This window comes from Artemia franciscana, unplaced genomic scaffold (genome assembly GCF_032884065.1).
Source record: "Artemia franciscana unplaced genomic scaffold, ASM3288406v1 Scaffold_6226, whole genome shotgun sequence".
In the NCBI taxonomy this organism is placed as follows: domain Eukaryota; kingdom Metazoa; phylum Arthropoda; class Branchiopoda; order Anostraca; family Artemiidae; genus Artemia; species Artemia franciscana.
In genome coordinates, this window is record NW_027066497.1 from 1 (window position 1) to 18,314 (window position 18,314).

General features: G+C 34.1%; 1 protein-coding gene across 1 annotated transcript; it reads right to left on the reverse strand.

The window, feature by feature from the left end:
* Nucleotides 1–4,141: 4,141 nt before the first annotated feature.
* Nucleotides 4,142–18,081, reverse strand: LOC136043463 (uncharacterized; the record flags this gene model as incomplete). The annotated part of the gene is made up of 3 exons (XM_065728384.1): nt 4,142–5,383; nt 9,399–9,449; nt 17,917–18,081. Coding segments are annotated over 3 exons (1,314 nt in total), but the record flags the coding sequence as incomplete, so codon positions are not given.
* Nucleotides 18,082–18,314: the final 233 nt, after the last annotated feature.

Genomic DNA, 18,314 nt, shown 5'->3' on the forward strand with positions numbered 1-18,314 from the left:
TAAGATCCGATCACTCCTTCGTGAGTTAAAAATACCTCATTTTTTCTATTCTCCAGATTTAATCCTCCCCCAACTCCCCCAAAGAGAGCGGATCCGTTCTGGTTATGTCAATCACGTATCAAGGACTTGTGATCATTTTCCCAACAAGTTTCATCCCGATCCCTCCACTCTAAGCGTTTTCCAAGATTTAGGTTCTCCCCCCAACTCCCCCCAATGTCATCTGATCCGGTCGGGATTTCAAATAAGATCTCTGAGACACGATATCCTTCCAAACATCAAATTTCATTGAGATCCTATCACTCTCTCGAAAGTTAAAAATAACTCATTTTTCTAATTTTTCAGAATTAACCCCCCCCCCCTTAGTTCTCCCTTTGACAATGAGAAGGCTATTCTCAATGATAATTTGAGAAATGTTCTTCGTTTTAAACAAAATATAATCAATGGTCGAAGCGCTGGAAGCACTAGTGGGATTGAACGTGTCATTTTTGCAAACTCCCCCTGGCTTCTCATTAGACAATTGTATATTTCTTTACGCATCCTTTGTCGAGACATCAAGAGTTGGTAATAGCAATGTCCCCTACTACGCATTCTTCAACAAAAAACTACTCATGAACACATCCACCACTTCAATATAAAGCACCTTCAATATATTCCAGGCAACACTTCGTATTTGGAACTCTGTCAGGTTAACATTAAGGAATGAATTGGGTGACCCTCTAGCAATAACAAAAGCTTTGACTGTGATTCCATGTCATTTTTGCCCTACTCAGTGAAATGGTTAATAGAAAAAATATTTTTGTTTGTCCTGACATCGATTGCTATGTTGCTACACTTGGACCACGACAATTGGGTCATGGAATGGACTATTACAGGGGTCACTCGTCAATGTCAATGGTCTCAGCAATTGGTTTGCTAAGTTGTTTCACTTGATTGCCATTGATTGTCAGTTGCCAAGTTCATTGCCAAGCAGACTGGAATAGAAGAGAATTTCCGTATGTTCTCAGGGGAGTTTTACCATGTCGGACCGCAGTTAAACGAGAGTAAAACTAAATTCCAGGTTTTTACCGTCGTAGCCAAGTAGCCAGTAGCCCATACCGCCATAGCCAAGAGCCATTTGTTTGTCTCTTTGTGCTTATGCAGCTCACGAACCACCGTGTGCTTATGCAATCACCTTACTTACCTTGGAGTACTAATTGGGAAAAAACAATTGTGTCAATACAAACTCATTTGAAATATTTCTTTTTCGAATAAAACTAGAAATACTTATGGCCTTTTAGTTGCTATGAAATTTAAGTTTAGTCACCACATCCTAGAATCTATTCCTGGGATTTAGGACCGTATCTTAGGATCCGCACTTGCTATTCACATTTTTAGCAGCTTTTCAAACGGAGTGATATTGGTAATACAGATTGCTGTATCAATATAATTTTGTAGGTATAACAATCGAGTTATAACCAATACAGTGTTTGGTCATAAAATGGCCCGTAAGTTAGCATGGTATTCACGTGATTGTAAGACAGCACACCTAATTGATTATCCTACTGTAAACCAAAGACTGGCAGGATAATACAAGATACAAGGGTACATAAGAGCGCTATTACTGATGTTAAAAGTAAAGACCACCACCTAGTGGAATCTGGGGTTAATCTAAAGCTGAAATTTCGAAAGAGTAACTGCCTCCCGGTAAGTTATGATGTCGGTAGACTCCAGGATGAAAATTTGAGAGAAACTTTTCAGGAAGAGATGAACACTGATATGCAAAATTTAAAATTTGATAATGTGAAAGATAGATGGAATAATTTTAGCAAAACGATTTTAGTAGTTGCTGATGGTGTCTTAGGGAAGAAACTTAGAAGCACAGATAGGAATATTAGTGAAAAACCTTTGTGTAAAGTGGCTTGTGCAAGAATTATCTGAGTGATAGATCAAATGAAAACAAAAGGGATGTAAAGAAGGTGGAGAAAGCTTAAAAGCAGGAACTAAAGGAGTGTGAATTTCTGGCCTGTCAAGGACCTGGAAGATGCATCTAGACACCATAATAGCAAAAAAAATTTACTGACATGTTAATAAATTGAAAGGGAGTAGCCAATCAAGACTTGTCCCAGATAAAGATAAGAACGGGGCCACAATTAGTGATAAGGAAAGAGTTAGAGATTGGCAGAACATTCTGAGATTGAGCTAAACTGAGACAGAGTTACAGGAAAAGATATGGAGGAAAATGGAAAATTTGTGATATCTTGGACGTAAAGGAATTTTTTTGCTAGGAGCGATAGAACTAAAAGGATTAAAAATAATAAGACTCCAAGTACTGATGGTGTGGTAAATAAGCTTCTTAAACATGGTGGCTTTGAGGTTAAAAATAAGTTACTGAAGATCATGAATATGATTTTCGAAAATGGGGAATTCCTAGCGATTCAAGGAAAACTTTAATTAAACCACTGTATAAGAAAGGTGATAAGAGTGAGTTTGGCAATTATCAAGGCATTAGTCTGGTCTCTGTAGCTAGTAGATTACTTAGTAACATGATATTTATTAGACTAAGAGATAATATAGACAAAGTCATACGAGAAGAACAGTGAGTTTTAGAAAAGGTAGAGGATGTGTCAACCAAAATTTTACTCTTAGGTTAATAATTGAGAAGTGCTGAGTTATCAAAAACCTTCGGTGCCCAGTTTTATAGATTATATGCAACTGTTTAATTCTATTGATAGAAGAGCTTTAACGAAGATCATATCCTTGTATGGCATACCAGACAAATACATTAAAGTGACTAATGCTATGTGCGAGAATAACAATGCTGTGGTTAAGGTAGGAAATCAGGTTAGCAGCTGGTTTCGAATAAAATGAGGAATTATGCAGGATTGTTTTATCCCACTTTACATGGATAATTTTAGCGGATTTTGTCGGAAGAAGCACTGGAAAGGTAATGGGACACCCAGAATCAAATCGGGAGGGAAAATGTTTCCTGCACTCAGATTTTGCTGATGATTTAAGCATCCTAGATGAAAGTGTGAGCAAAGTGAATGAGCTCTTAGGAGGGTTTGCGAGTTCAGGGAGCTAGAATAGGTTTAAAAATTAGTCACCAGGGCTAAGAATAAGTGAAGAGGAAAATATCAAGTTAGGTAACGAAAAGATTGATCAGGCGGACAGCTTTACTTACCTTGATAGTATTATTAGTAAAGACGGTGGGAGCAGCGAAGATGTTAAAAATAGAACAGTGAAGGCTCAGTGCGTTCTTTCACAGTTAAAAAAGTTTTTGAAGAATGGGAAAATAAGTCTGCAAACCAAAAGTAGAACTTTGGAATGGCATTGACCAAATATTGTTTTGAAGCATGGGCGCTCGAAAAGCGGATGAAGACTTGCTAGATGATTTCGACAGAAATTACCTGAGGATTGTTCTAGGTACCCGGCTGACTGACAGTATTTCCAAAAATAGGCTGTGCAAAAAGTGTGGGTCAATCCCACTTTCTAGGCCTATAATGAGAGAAAGGTTGAGATGGCTAGGGCAAGTTTTATGGACGAAGGATGTCAGATTATCAAAGATTGTCCTTTTCTGCCAACCGTATAGTGCTATACGGAAAGCAGGTCGTCCGTGGTTGGGGCTGGGGGATGTCCTAAAGAAAGATTAAAAGAAAATGGGAGCTTCCTGGGAAGGTGTAAACAAGGATGCTCTGAATAGATTGGGATACGGGAGGAGTATGGGTAGCTGTATTCGGGCGGCTTGATGCTGTGCTTGAGTTGTTGGTAGTGTTAGCAGTAGATATTGGTGGTACTGGAAAGGGTTTGTCCAAATACGCAAAATACCTGGTTCGGCTGCCACTTTGGACTAGCAACAGCACTATATCAACCAAATATGGAGTCACTAGCCCTTTAGATGCAATCCAAAGAAGAACTGAGTCGGTTCCAAAGCATAAAATTTTTATTCTACTTCCTTGAACGTCTTTCTATAGGCTGGCCATTAATTAAGTGTTGATTTTATATTCATTGTGTCTTTTTTCCCCTACTCTGTCAGTTGTGTGATTTGGTACACCACGATGGACAATGAAATCTTACTTAATTACAAGGATTTTACAAAAAAAAACTACCTGGGAAAGATATAGTTTTGCAATCAGAAATAACAGAAGGAAAAAGATAGGGCATCATTTTGGCAAATAATTAGATGCTCTACAACACCCAGCAGCTCTTTGTTATGATTTCTCAAATCCCATTCTAACCCACTCTAACCAAAGCACTAATGTTTAGACATCACCACTTTCGGCCAATCAGTACTACCTAATAGTTAAATTCAAACTCTAATTAGTAAGAAATTGCTATTCTTATCTTTAAACTCACCTGCTCTGTCCTCCTCTTCAAACTCATCAAGGATTGCTTGAGATAAATCAGGGAAAAATCCCTGGTCAACGGATTCAAATCTACCTCTAGGACCTTCGTTCAATCTACTGCTAGAACCTGCCACAGTTGCAGGAGTCACTTCTATTGTATCATCTTCGCTGTCATCACTATCAAGAGTTATTTCTTCAATAGCACTGTCATTGCTTGAACGAATGTCGTCTAAGAGAGACTTATCGTCTTTGGCATTTGACAAGATTGTATTCTGTAGCATTATATTCATATGGTTCTCACCATTTCCATTAAGAACAAGATTTTGGTCTTCAGATGCAATTTGCTGAGAAATTTCTTCAATCCACTGTGTAACATCATCGTTTGAATCACTGTCATATAAAACTTCTTTTTTCAAACGAAATCCTTCGTCAAGGTCATCCGCCATAGTCAGAGGACTTCGTCCATCATCACTTTTACTACAATTAGATTGTTCATCGTCAGAATCTTCAATCACTATTACATCTACTTGCGAATAGCCTGATGAATCGAAATTAGGTGGCTTAGGACGAATAGACGGGGTGTATTCTAATTTTACTTTATTCAAGTCGACAGAATTCAAACTTTCACTTTGAACACTTACAGTTTTACATGGAGAGGTTAAACTTGTTTCATCAGGATTAACACCTGTAAATTTGTTTTGGATAATTGGATGTCCAGACACTATTTCACCACTAGATTCATAAGATTGTTTTTCTAATTCCTTGTCCAAAAGTCTCCTATACCCCCCTGAGGTACTCGGCTGACTCATGTCAACGACCATTCTATTAACGAAATTGTGATGACAAACACAAGAAGTTTGAGGATAAGTCACTGGCTTTGGAAGACTTCGCAATCCTGGCAAATCAGAGAGGTCAGCTATCTCAATCTGGTTTTCATCTATAAAACTTGGTAAATGCATTGCCTCAAACTGCTTTTTCAATATTGAACGTTCATAATCAGTAACAACAGATATATTTTCGGTTTTCGTGGAAATTCCTGCTTCTGGAACAGCTGGAAGTTCCTGGAATAGCAATTAAACCTACTTAGAGAAAATTAAAGAGCGATTTCTACACTATAAGTATATCAAAAAGCGGTTAAAAATTAATTAGAAGCAGATTTTTCCCAAATCAAGTGAAAATAACAGTAAAAATGAAAAATGAGTTATATAGTACCATAAAGGCAAAGATATACTTAAGACAACTTATCCGTTTCTCTGGATGCTTGAATTATATAGGCTTATCTTGGTTTTGACTAGATTGCCCCCTGTCCCATACCAAATTACACCCCTGGTCCACAGAGGCATATTCAGGACCTTTTGACTGCTTGTAAATTTTTGGAACGGGGATAATAGATGAAGATATAAAATATTGTGCAAGATTTTAGAAGTCTTATTTATTTCGTATTTCCACTCCTGTTTCTGCTGGAAGTATATACTAGATTTTGTAACTATAATGATCTGTACTAGATATTGACCAGGAAATTTGCTTTTATACTTTTAGATATTAAGCCTTATCATTTAAATCTATAGCAGATAGATTCGGAACCGCGCCATAGGACTTGCGAGGTCATAATTATCGGAGGTTTACCCGTTACCCGGAAATAATAGGAATTGTGACGTATCGTGGAAAGGTCCAACCAGCAAACGGATGTGCAAAATATTTAGTGGTAATAGTGGATGAAAACCTTTCTTTCCTTCCTCACATCCATGCTGTAGAATCAAAGCTTTCTAGGAATCTGGGTGTCATGAAGAAATTGAAGCACACATTCCCACGTAAAACCCTAACCCTTTTCTACAAAGCGCTCATTAAACCCCACTTACAGTATTGCACAACAGTATGGCAATCGACGTTCAAATCCCGTCTAAAAAACTGGATTCCATCCACAAGAATCCCTTGAAAATCAACAAACACACAGAAGATTATCTGTCGGTGAAATCGCTGTTTGAGCTTTCCTACTTGGTTTTTGTTTTCGGATTCTTCAGCGGCTTGCTTCCACCGCTTTTAGGAATCTATTCGGTTGGTAGTCGGACAGGATCTTCCAATTACAAGACTATCTGCACAAATCAATATTCGACATAAGCCGACAGTGAGGTCGGGTTTTCCGCCTGACATCGTCTGCGCTAAGGCTTATTATACCCTACCGCTTAAACTGAGAGGTAGGAGCTCCCTTGGTTCTTTCACAAAGAGAATAAAAAATTATCTTGTTTTGAAGTAGATTAAATTGAATAAACACTTTAAATAAATAAGAGACTTTAGTCATTATTGAGTATTTTTTGTGGGAATTGGAGTGGTTTCCTCCTGGATGAAAAAGTGGAGACTTGTAAGGATGATTTTGTTGTAGGGGCCATGGTTGTAGCGAGAAGTGGAGGGAGAGCCATAGTGCGTAATTAGTTTTGAGGTGATAAGAGACTCAGTATGCATTTTAGCATAGAGACGAGAGATTATGTATGTTATGACTGTTAAATTTTTTTTTCATAAGCCCGAGAGAACTGAACTGAACCATCCTTAATGCAATGCCGAATTTTTATACAGGTACCAAGTTTTGGTAGAGAACACCTGTGCAGCCAAACTAAAACTGAAATAAAAAAGGTAAGAGCAATTACCCACAAGATTAGCGTAAATGATTAGAATCTATCAACAAATTTGATTCTTTCAAGCTTAAGGTTTAAGCTTACAACACTTTCAAAGCTTAAAGAGATCAGCTTAAATAAAGAAATAAATAAACATAAAAAAAACTTGTTTTATAATACCTTTGCATTTGTAACTCAGTTATCTATCGTTATCTAAGTTATAATCGTTATCTATTAACGAATTTGACATTTTTAGGCCTGAAATTTAAGCTTATAACACTTGTCAAGCTTAAAAAGATCAGTTTGGATAAAGAACCAAATAAGTATAAGAAAAGATTTACTTTATAATACCTTTGCATTTGTAACTAATAATACGTTTATTAAAACCTGAGAGGGAAATTTAACCCAGGTTTATGATTTAAGCATTAAGCTTAAAATGCTTATAAGCTGAAAAATTCTTGACAAGTTGAAACAGCCAAGCTTAAATAAACAGGACTATAAAAACTTTAACGAGAATTAAGGTAAAATTCTTGATAAGGGGCTTTCGTTGAAAGTATGTAGGCTAAATTTATCTCAGGAAAAGCTTAGAAATCAATTTGAAATTTTCATGGGGTGCTGAATGACCTCATGGTCATTGGGGTGCTGAAACCTCACGGTTTCATGGGGTGCTGATGTACCTCAAATTTTGACCTGGAAGGAGAGACAAAGGTCAATTGAAAGAAACTATTCATGCAGGTTAACATAACCTCCTCGACCTTAGATAGAGATCAAGCTGAAAATTTTGGAATGGTGGGAGGTGTTGTACGCTAGGGTTTATGCCGGGTTAAGTAGATTCTAAATAGATGCAAGCGTCACTTTCACTTTAGTTTCTGGGGTATTTTATCATTTTCTAGGAATATATTGTGGGTTTAGTTTGGGTATATGTCAGTTTGGGTACATATAGATAAGGGGAGTGATTTCATTAGTGCAGTTGAATTTCGAGTTCAGTTGAGTAGACTATGTTGAGTATATTTTGATGTATTTATGTTTCTAGTTTAGTTATGTAAATTAAACTATAGTAGTAGCCAAGCTCTCGCTTTCGTTCAGGCGTAGGATTGAGAACCAACAAAAGGTACTAAATGACCAACAAGATTATAGTACATAATAGAGGGGGCAAGTGTTCTTTATATTTTGCACTTATACAAACTCGATGTGAAGGCAGAAAATGCATGTCTCCATTCCACCTAGCAGTATTGGTGCTTTTATTCTAAGGAGAACTTTAAATTTATTCACGGTGAAGTAGTGAGGTGGATTAAAAGACCAGTATGCTCACCCAGGCTCTTAGAATAGATTATTTGTTGATATCTCAGTAACGACCGGAGAATCTTTCCTCAGAAATATAGTTGAAATTTGCAGGGAACTTTCTGGGAGGGAAAAGTGACTATAAATATTATATTTACGAAAACGATTAGTAGTTAATTTAGGAGACAACCTTTAATTTCCTAAATATTTATTCGTCCAAAACGAATGACTTTTTTTTGTTTTTTTTTTAATTATGTTACACACGTAAGCTAATGAGTCAACAGAACCCTTTTGCATAGAGAAAAAAAAATATTGTTACGCCTTAAAATGAGCCAAGAAGTTTATTTTTCTGAACCGCTGATCCTAATCCTAAAACTTTTGTTGAGACCTGTAACTTGACTTCGAATAATACCGATCTTTCCAGAACATACAAAAAAGGCGTTAAAAATTGTCACTGCAGTCTGTTTGAAAAAGAAATTCACCAGCGTCTTGGTCAAGGGGCTCCTAGACTGAAAAAAAAAACTTGAAACCAATTTTGGCTGCATCGGTTTGTTATTTCAAAAATGGGGATTATCTCCAAAAAAATCATAAATTTTTTTTCGTAGAAGAGCTCGTAAATTAAGTTCCATGTAGACACAACCAGCTACACCTCAATCAAAACAATATTATTTAGAAAATTGGCTGTATTGATATGCGACAAATTTTTCTGAACAGAATTCAGCTTCATAGCAGTTTCAACTGTATGATCATACCTTTACCTCTATTTATAATTTCTAGTCCTTTATTTGGATTATTCTGAGAAATACCGTTTTTCTGTCACACTTAAACGGCATTCAGAAGCTTGACTCAGTCACAGACCTAAGTCTGTTACCATCCGTGTTCGTGACCAAAGTATTTGAGTCTTGAATGTAACTGGTAGAAACTTGACTGTGATTGGTTCATAGTTCAATTATATAGAACTTAAAGACTTAGTTCAAGACTGAAGTCAGTGCATATTTCCCTTGAATCTCACTTTGGGTATTTGAATAAACGCGTTTTGACCTTCTAGTAGAGGCTTATTTATTTGACTAATTATTTTACTTATTTTTTTTCTTCTGAATGACAATAGGACTTAAACACGGTCAAGGAAAATAGGGAAAAATCTCGCCCTGAAAATTCTCCGAAATAGCAAAATTATTCAACTTACCAAAGGTACAGGCTCAACTTCCATATCAGTCGTTGTTTCCGTAGATACTTCCTACGGGAAAAAAACCACATCAAAAATTAATAAAATAGATATACCTAAATTTGATTGCTTTTACAAATTCTCCTGTTTAGAATGACTCAGCTTTACGAGATATTCAAATACAAGAGGTATTTATTTTGAAAAAAAAATGTCTCTAACAAGCCAAGATGAGCTGACTTTGCATTTCGAAATAAAAAGAACAAACAAAAAACAAAACAAAACAAGAGCTAAGAGCTCATATGGCACTTGTGACGAGGCAAGAAGAGCTAAGAGCCAAGAGCTCATATGGTATGAGCTCTAACAAAATTCTAAGAATCAATAGATTGATTTAAAATCAAAATCAGAGGCTTAATGCCGGTCAGGATTTAAAATAAGAGCTCTGAGTCACGATGCCTTTCTATATATCAAAATTCATTAAGATCCAATTTTTCTAATTTTTCCTCTCCCTTTATCCCCCCAGATGGTCGAATCTGGGAAGACGACTTTATCAAGTCAATTTGTGCAGCTCCCTGACACGCCTACCAATTTTCATCGCCCTAGCACGTCCAGAAGCACCAAACTCGCCAAATCACTGAACCCCTCCCCCAAACTCCCCCAAAGAGAGCGAATCCAGTACGATTCTGTCAATCACGTATCAAGGACATTTGCTTATTCTATCCACCAAGCTTCATCCCGATTCCTCCACTCCAAGTGTTTTCCAAGATTTCCCCCTCCAGCTCCCCACAATGTCAAAAGATCTGGTCGGGATTTGAAATAAGATCTCTGAGACATGAATTCCTTCTAAATATCAAATTTCATTAAGATCCGATCACCTATTCGTAAGATAAAAATACCCCAATTTTCACGTTTTCCAAGAATTCCGGTTTCCCCCTCCAACTCCCCCCAATGTCACAGGATCTGGTCGGAATTTAAAATTAGAGCTTTAAAGCACAAGATCCTTCTAAATATCAAATTTCATTAAGATCTGGTCACCCTTTCGTAAGTTACAAATACCGCAATTTTCAAAATTCCCCCCCCCCTCCAACTCCACCAAAGAGAGCAGATCCGGTCCGGCTATGTCAGTCGCGTATCTTAGACAGGTTTTTATTCTTCCCATCCAGTTTCATCCTGATCTCTCCGCTTTAAGTATTTTCTAATATTTCCGGTCCCCCCCCCAATAACGCTGGGTCCGGTTGAGATTTAAAATAAGAGATCTGAGTTACAAGGTCCTTCTAAATATGAAGTTTCATGAAGATCAAATCACCCCTTCGTAAGTTAAAAATACGTCATTTTTTTCTAATTTTTCTGAATTAACACCCCCCCCCCCAATAGAGCGATCCGTCCTAATTGTGTAAATCACGTATCTAAGACTCCTGCTAATTTTTCCCACCAAGTTTCATCCCGATCCCTCCAATCTAAGCGTTTTCATGATTTTAGGTTCCCCCACCCAAACCCCCCCCCCCAATGTCACCAGATCCTGTCGGGATTTAAAATAAGAGCTTTGAGACACGATTACCTTCTAAATATCAAATTTCATTGAGATCCGATCACCCGTTCGTAAGTTCAAATACCTCATTTTTTCTAATTTTTCATAATTAACCCCCTCCCCCCAGCTACCCCAAAGAGAGCGGATCCGTTCCAGTTATGTCAATCATGTATTCATGACTTGTGCTTGTTTTACCACCAAGTTTCATCCCAATCCCTCCACTCTAAGTGTTTTCCAAGATTTTAGGTTTCCCCATCCCAACTCCCCCCCCCCAAATGTCACCATATCCGCTTTAAAAATTTGTCTTTGAACGATTTTCTTAAGTACCTTTAATGACGTCATCGTCATAACAAACATGACGACAACTAACTTCATGACAACATCATGACATGACGTCACTCGACAGACATAACCCACAGACAACTTATTTATATATATATATATATATATATATATATATATATATATATATATATATATATATATATATACTAGCTGTTGGGGTAAGTCGCGCGCGTAAGTCGTTACACGCCATATTAGTTACGCGCCATTGTAGTTGTGTCCCTGTGTCCCACCTGTGAATAGAGATAGATAGATAGAAAGATATATATATATATATATATATATATATATATATATATATATATATATATATATATATATATATATATATCTATATATATAAAAATAAGTTGTCTGTGTGTGGATCTGTGGATCAGGTGACGTCACCTGAAAAAACTGGATCAGGTGACGTCAAAACTGAAAAAACTAAAAAAAGGCAAAAACTACAAAAAAAACTAAAAACTAATAAAAAAAATAAAAAAGCTAAAAAACTAAAAAAACTAAAAAAAGGCAAAAACTACAAAAAAAAAACTAAAAACTAATAAAAAAGCTAAAAAACTAAAAAAACTAAAAAAAGGCAAAAACTACAAAAAAAACTAAAAACTAATAAAAAAAATAAAAAAGCTAAAAAACTAAAAAAACTAAAAAAACTAAAAAAAGGTAAAAAACTAAAAAAACTAACTACAAAAAAACTAAAAACTAATAAAAAAAATAAAAAACTAAAAAAACTCAAAAAAGGCAAAAACTACAAAAAAACTAAAAACTAATAAAAAAGCTAAAAAACTAAAAAAACTAAAAAAAGGCAAAAACTACAAAAAAAAACTAAAAACTAATAAAAAAAATAAAAAAGCTAAAAAACTAAAAAAACTAAAAAAACTAAAAAAAGGTAAAAAACTAAAAAAACTAAAAAAAACTAAAAAAAGGAAAAAACTGAAAAATAAGCTAAAATAAAGGTAAAAACCAATAAAAAACTAAAAAAAAACTGAAAAAACTAAAAAAAAAGGCAAAAACTACAAAAAAAACTAAAAACTAATAAAAAAAGTAAAAAAGCTAAAAAACTAAAAAAACTAAAAAAACTAAAAAAAGGTAAAAAACTAAAAAAAATAAAAAATAAAAAAAAACTAAAAAAAGGAAAAAACTGAAAAATCAGCTAAAATAAAGGTAAAAACCAATAAAAAACTAAAAAGAAAAAAAGGAAAAAACTAAAAAAAATTTTCATCTAAAAAACTAAAAAAAAACTAAAAAAGGTAAAAACTAAAAGAACTAAAAAAGAAAAAAATAAATGACGACACTCAAAGAGAAAGCGACCAGGACAAAAGGAATGTTCGATTAGCAATCAACAAAGCACCGGGACACAGGGAGTATAAATGACGACCAGGACATAAGTAAAAAAAAAAACTAACAAAACTAAAAAGAAGGTAAAAACTACAAAAAAAACTAAAAAGAAAAAAAAAACTAAAAACTAATAAAAAAACTAAAAAATCTAAAAATCTAAATAAACTAAAAAAGAAAAAAAAGGAAAAAAAATAAAGGAGAAAAACAAAACTAAAAAACGAATGTATATACGGACCGGGACACCGGGATACAAATGACGACCGGGACACAGGGAATATAAATGACGACCGGGACACAGGGACATAACTATAACGGGGACACCGGGGGAAACAGGGGGATATAAATGACGACCGGGACAGGGAATGGTCGATTAGCAATCACCATCAACAAAGCTCAAGGGCAATCATTAGAATCATGAGGTATAGATCTGAATACAGATTGTTTTCCCATGGACCATTATATGTTGCATGTTCAAGAGTCGGTAAACCTGACAATCTATTTGGATCAGGTGACGTCACCTGAAAAAACTGAATCAGGTGACGTCAAAACTGAAAAAACTAAAAAAAGGCAAAAACTACAAAAAAAACTAAAAACTAATAAAAAAAATAAAAAAGCTAAAAAACTAAAAAAACTAAAAAAAGGCAAAAACTACAAAAAAACTAAAAACTAATAAAAAAGCTAAAAAGCTAAAAAAACTAAAAAAAGGCAAAAACTACAAAAAAAACTAAAAACTAATAAAAAAATAAAAAAGCTAAAAAACTAAAAAAACTAAAAAAACTAAAAAAAGGTAAAAAACTAAAAAAACTAACTACAAAAAAAACTAAAAACTAATAAAAAAAATAAAAAAGCTAAAAAACTAAAAAAACTAAAAAAAGGCAAAAACTACAAAAAAAACTAAAAACTAATAAAAAAGCTAAAAAACTAAAAAAACTAAAAAAAGGCAAAAACTACAAAAAAAACTAAAAACTAATAAAAAAAATAAAAAGCTAAAAAACTAAAAAACTAAAAAAACTAAAAAAAAGGTAAAAAACTAAAAAAACTAAAAACTAAAAAAAACTAAAAAAAGGAAAAAACTGAAAAATAAGCTAAAATAAAGGTAAAAACCAATAAAAAACTAAAAAAAAACTGAAAAAACTAAAAAAAGGCAAAAACTACAAAAAAACTAAAAACTAATAAAAAAAGTAAAAAAGCTAAAAAACTAAAAAAAACTAAAAAAACTAAAAAAAGGTAAAAAACTAAAAAAAAATAAAAAATAAAAAAAAATAAAAAAAAGGAAAAAACTGAAAAATAAGCTAAAATAAAGGTAAAAACCAATAAAAAACTAAAAAGAAAAAAAGGAAAAAACTAAAAAAAATTTTCATCTAAAAAACTAAAAAAAACTAAAAAAGGTAAAAACTAAAAGAACTAAAAAAGAAAAAAATAAATGACGACACTCAAAGAGAAAGCGACCAGGACAAAAGGAATGTTCGATTAGCAATCACCATCAACAAAGCACCGGGACACAAATGACGACCGGGACACAGGGAGTATAAATGACGACCAGGACATAAGTAAAAAAAAAACTAACAAACTAAAAAGAAGGTAAAAACTACAAAAAAAACTAAAAAGAAAAAAAAACTAAAAACTAATAAAAAAAACTAAAAAATCTAAAAATCTAAATAAACTAAAAAAGAAAAAAAAGGAAAAAAATAAAGGAGAAAAACAAAACTAAAAAACGAATGTATATACAGACCGGGACACCGGGATACAAATGACGACCGGGACACAGGGAATATAAATGACGACCGGGACACAGGGACACAACTACAACGGGGATACCGGGGGAAACAGGGGGATATAAATGACGACCGGGACACCGGGGCAGGGAATGGTCGATTAGCAATCACCATCAACAAAGCTCAAGGGCAATCATTAGAATCATGAGGTATAGATCTGAATACAGATTGTTTTCCCATGGACCATTATATGTTGCATGTTCAAGAGTCGGTAAACCTGACAATCTATTTATATGCAAAGACAATGGGACAGCAAAGAATGTTGTATATTCGCAAGTTTTACGTAGTTAAAACCATATATATATATATATATATATATATATATATATATATATATATATATATATATATATATATATATATATATATATATCTATATTCACAGGTGGGACATAGGGACACAACTACAATGGCGCGTAACGACTTACGCGCGCGGGGGGGCTTGGGGGGGGCGAAGCGCCCCCACCAACTAGGTGTTGGGGTGGCGCGAGCTATATATATATATATATATATATATATATATATATATATATATATATATATATATATATATATATATATATATATATATATATATATATATATATATATATATATATATATATATATATATATATATATATATATATATATATATATATATATATATATATATATATATATATATATATATATCTATATCTATATATATATATATATATATATATATATATATATATATAGATATATATATATATATATAGATATATAGATATATAGATATATATATATATAGATATATAGATATATATATATATAGATATATATATATATATATTTAACTACGTAAAACATGCGAATATACAACATTCTTCGCTGTCCCATTGTCTGTGCATATAAATAGATTGTCAGGTTTACTGACTCTTGAACATGCAACATATAATTGTCCATGGGAAAAACAATCCGTATTCAGATCTATACCTCATTATTCTAATGATGTGTCCCTCTGTCCCGGTCGTCATTTATATTCCCTGTGTCCCGGTCGTCATTTGTGTCCCGGTGTCCCAGTTTGTAATTTCTCTTTGAGTGTCCCGGTCGTCATTTATATTCCCTGTGTCCCGGTGTCCCGGTCGTCATTTGTGTCCCGGTCTGTAATTTCTATTCGAACAATCCCTGTGTCCCGGTCGTCATTTATATATCCTGCCTGTGCCCCCGGCGTCCCCGTTGTAGTTGTGTCCCTGTGTCCCGGTCGTCATTTATATTCCCTGTGTCCCGGTCGTGATTTGTGTCCGGGTGTTCCAGTCTGTAATTTCTCTTTGAGGTTCCCGGTCGTCATTTATATTCCCTGTGTCCCGGTCGTCATTTGTGTCCCGGTGTCCCGGTATGTAATTTCATCAGTTGACAAACATGACGTCAGTCGACAAACAACTTCATGACGCATACAGCTCAATCCTTATAATGACGTCAGTCGACAAACATGACGTCAGTCGACACACAAACATGACGTCACTCGACACACACACACACAGACAACTTATATGTATATATATATATATATATAATATATATATATATATATATATATATATATATATATATATATATATATATATATATATATATATATATATATATATATATATAATGTGTGTGTGTGTGTAAAACTGACTCCAGAATATTAACACATAACAAGACTGAACAAATTATATTCTCATACGTTGAGCCAAGGTGTCATGTGATGAAACCGGAAAAAAACATACATGTAAAAAATATTAAAAACTAACAAAACTAATTGTCATTTTTTTTCTTTTTTTGGTAAGGCAGGGGACAAAAATTTTTAATATCTGAAGGTAAAGCAGCGAATGGGGGAATAAGTTAGGTAAGGGGTTAGAAACAACCTGGGGCTGGCGGAATCTGGGCACTGAGGGTCGTAATGGGAAAATGTTTAATATGCATTTTGGGCAAAAGCTCATACTAGTGAAGGAGATTTTTTTTTATTTTGGCTAATTATTTTCCCTGATTTAACCACTTTTTGAACTACTTGTGCAAATATCCAAATAAAGTTTTATACGCTGAAAACAATCAGACACTTATCCCTCGTTGATAATGATTGTACACTGTCATTTAAGGCAGGGTGGACTCTCAAGGAGTCTTTCTATACCTCCCATGTTAAACATTTGGAGTTTGCCTGACGTTCCTGATTTAGTGATCTCGGCGTTTTCTATTTTAACAGATAGAAAAAAAATCTGGTGAATATTTTGATCTAATCAAATCTCAAAGCCGACAATTATTTTTTTTACAATTCCAAAATAAATATAAAACTTGATTCGGATTTGCATTCTAGATTGCTATACTTGACATTGTTGTTGTGGGGTATCAAAAAATAGAGCAAAAAATATTCTATTCAACAATCAGAAACTTATTTCTATAATATATACTTGTTGGCTGCAGTCCCTTCAAATACTTTACATATTTGTGTTCTGAAGTCAAAAATTCCTTTCAAAAGACTAGATGCAGCTGTTATCGGATTGCGTGAGAATACATGAATTAAACCAAGGGCCTAACGACTCGGATTGTTCTTGAGCGGATCAGTGAAGTATTAGTTACTTGTAACCGCTGTTACCAGAAATTGTCGACGGAAGGTTGCCAAGAAGTATGGAGATACGGGAACTGTTTAAATGAATCCAATTATGCTAGCTGTAGGTAGTTGTCATGTGTAATTACTGTCTTAGCAGAACACAAATTACAGATATACAAATACACAAGCAGCATTCAAGCTTTAGAATATTTTTTTTATGGACCCGTACAGATAAATAAAATAAAGTAAATTGGTCACTTCGCTGCAAGCAATTATTTAAATTTTATTTTTATAGTAAAGTAATGCATTTTACTGCATGAAGTAAAAACCCAAAATCATGAACTTTTTATTTGTAATCTCCACGAGTTTTTACCGCACCCTGGCAAGTAATGATGACCAGACCACAGGCACGCACGCAGGGGAGGGATTCGCCCCCCCCCAAACTTTCCAAAATGCTTAATTTTCCCTGCAAAATGTTTAATTTTCCCGTGTTTTCCTGGTATTTCTTGCGTAAGAGTTGACCCCCCCCCCCCAAAAAAAAAGAAATAATTCTCCTCGAATAATAATTTCTCTAATTTTCTCCTCGAATAATAGTTCTTTTGCAAATATATCTTCCTATTTACTTGCCAAATTACAAAGAATAACATTGAAATAATCGTAACTTTGAGTGAGAAACCCCTTAAGTCCAAAGTTCTCATATTTGTTTAGTGGAGGCGGCGAAGAAAACTAATAACTATGTCTTTGACTGATTTGCCGCATTTGAAAAAGAATTGACTGGACAGTAAAATGTCTAGACTTCCGCTAGGCCTTAATTTATATGCTTATCTTCGTTTATGACAATTCTTCATCAAATTTCCTTGACAATCAGGGGCTGGCGGAATCTGGGCGCTGAGTATCTTCAGGGGAATCTAGGGCGATCTAGTAACAAGATAATAACAAAATATCAAACTAAAATAATAACAAAAGACAAAAATAGGAAAAAAGAAAAAAAGAAAAGTGACTTACTGTTTTGACATCTTTGACAAAAAATACTTTGAAGACAAAGTGTTCTTTTTCTATGATGTTGGAGACTTGCAGCTGACAACCAATCCAAATCAACGACCCTGCTTCTACCCTGGTCCATTGACCCTTAGAAATCTGTCGGTCGTTTATATAAGTTCCGTTCATTGTCTAGAAGAAGAAACAAACTTGTGATCTTTTGGAATAAACTAAATCCCATGAAAAATGAAACTAATTGATTAAAAGACAAAACTGCTTAGAATTCTAACAACAAGGGTTTGGACTTGGTAGAAGAAAGAAGGGATTTTGAATCAGAAGTTACTAGGATTCTTATACAATACTCTCTCCACGAAAAAAAGCAAATAAAAATTTAACTGAGTAATTAAATAAAACAATTAAACATA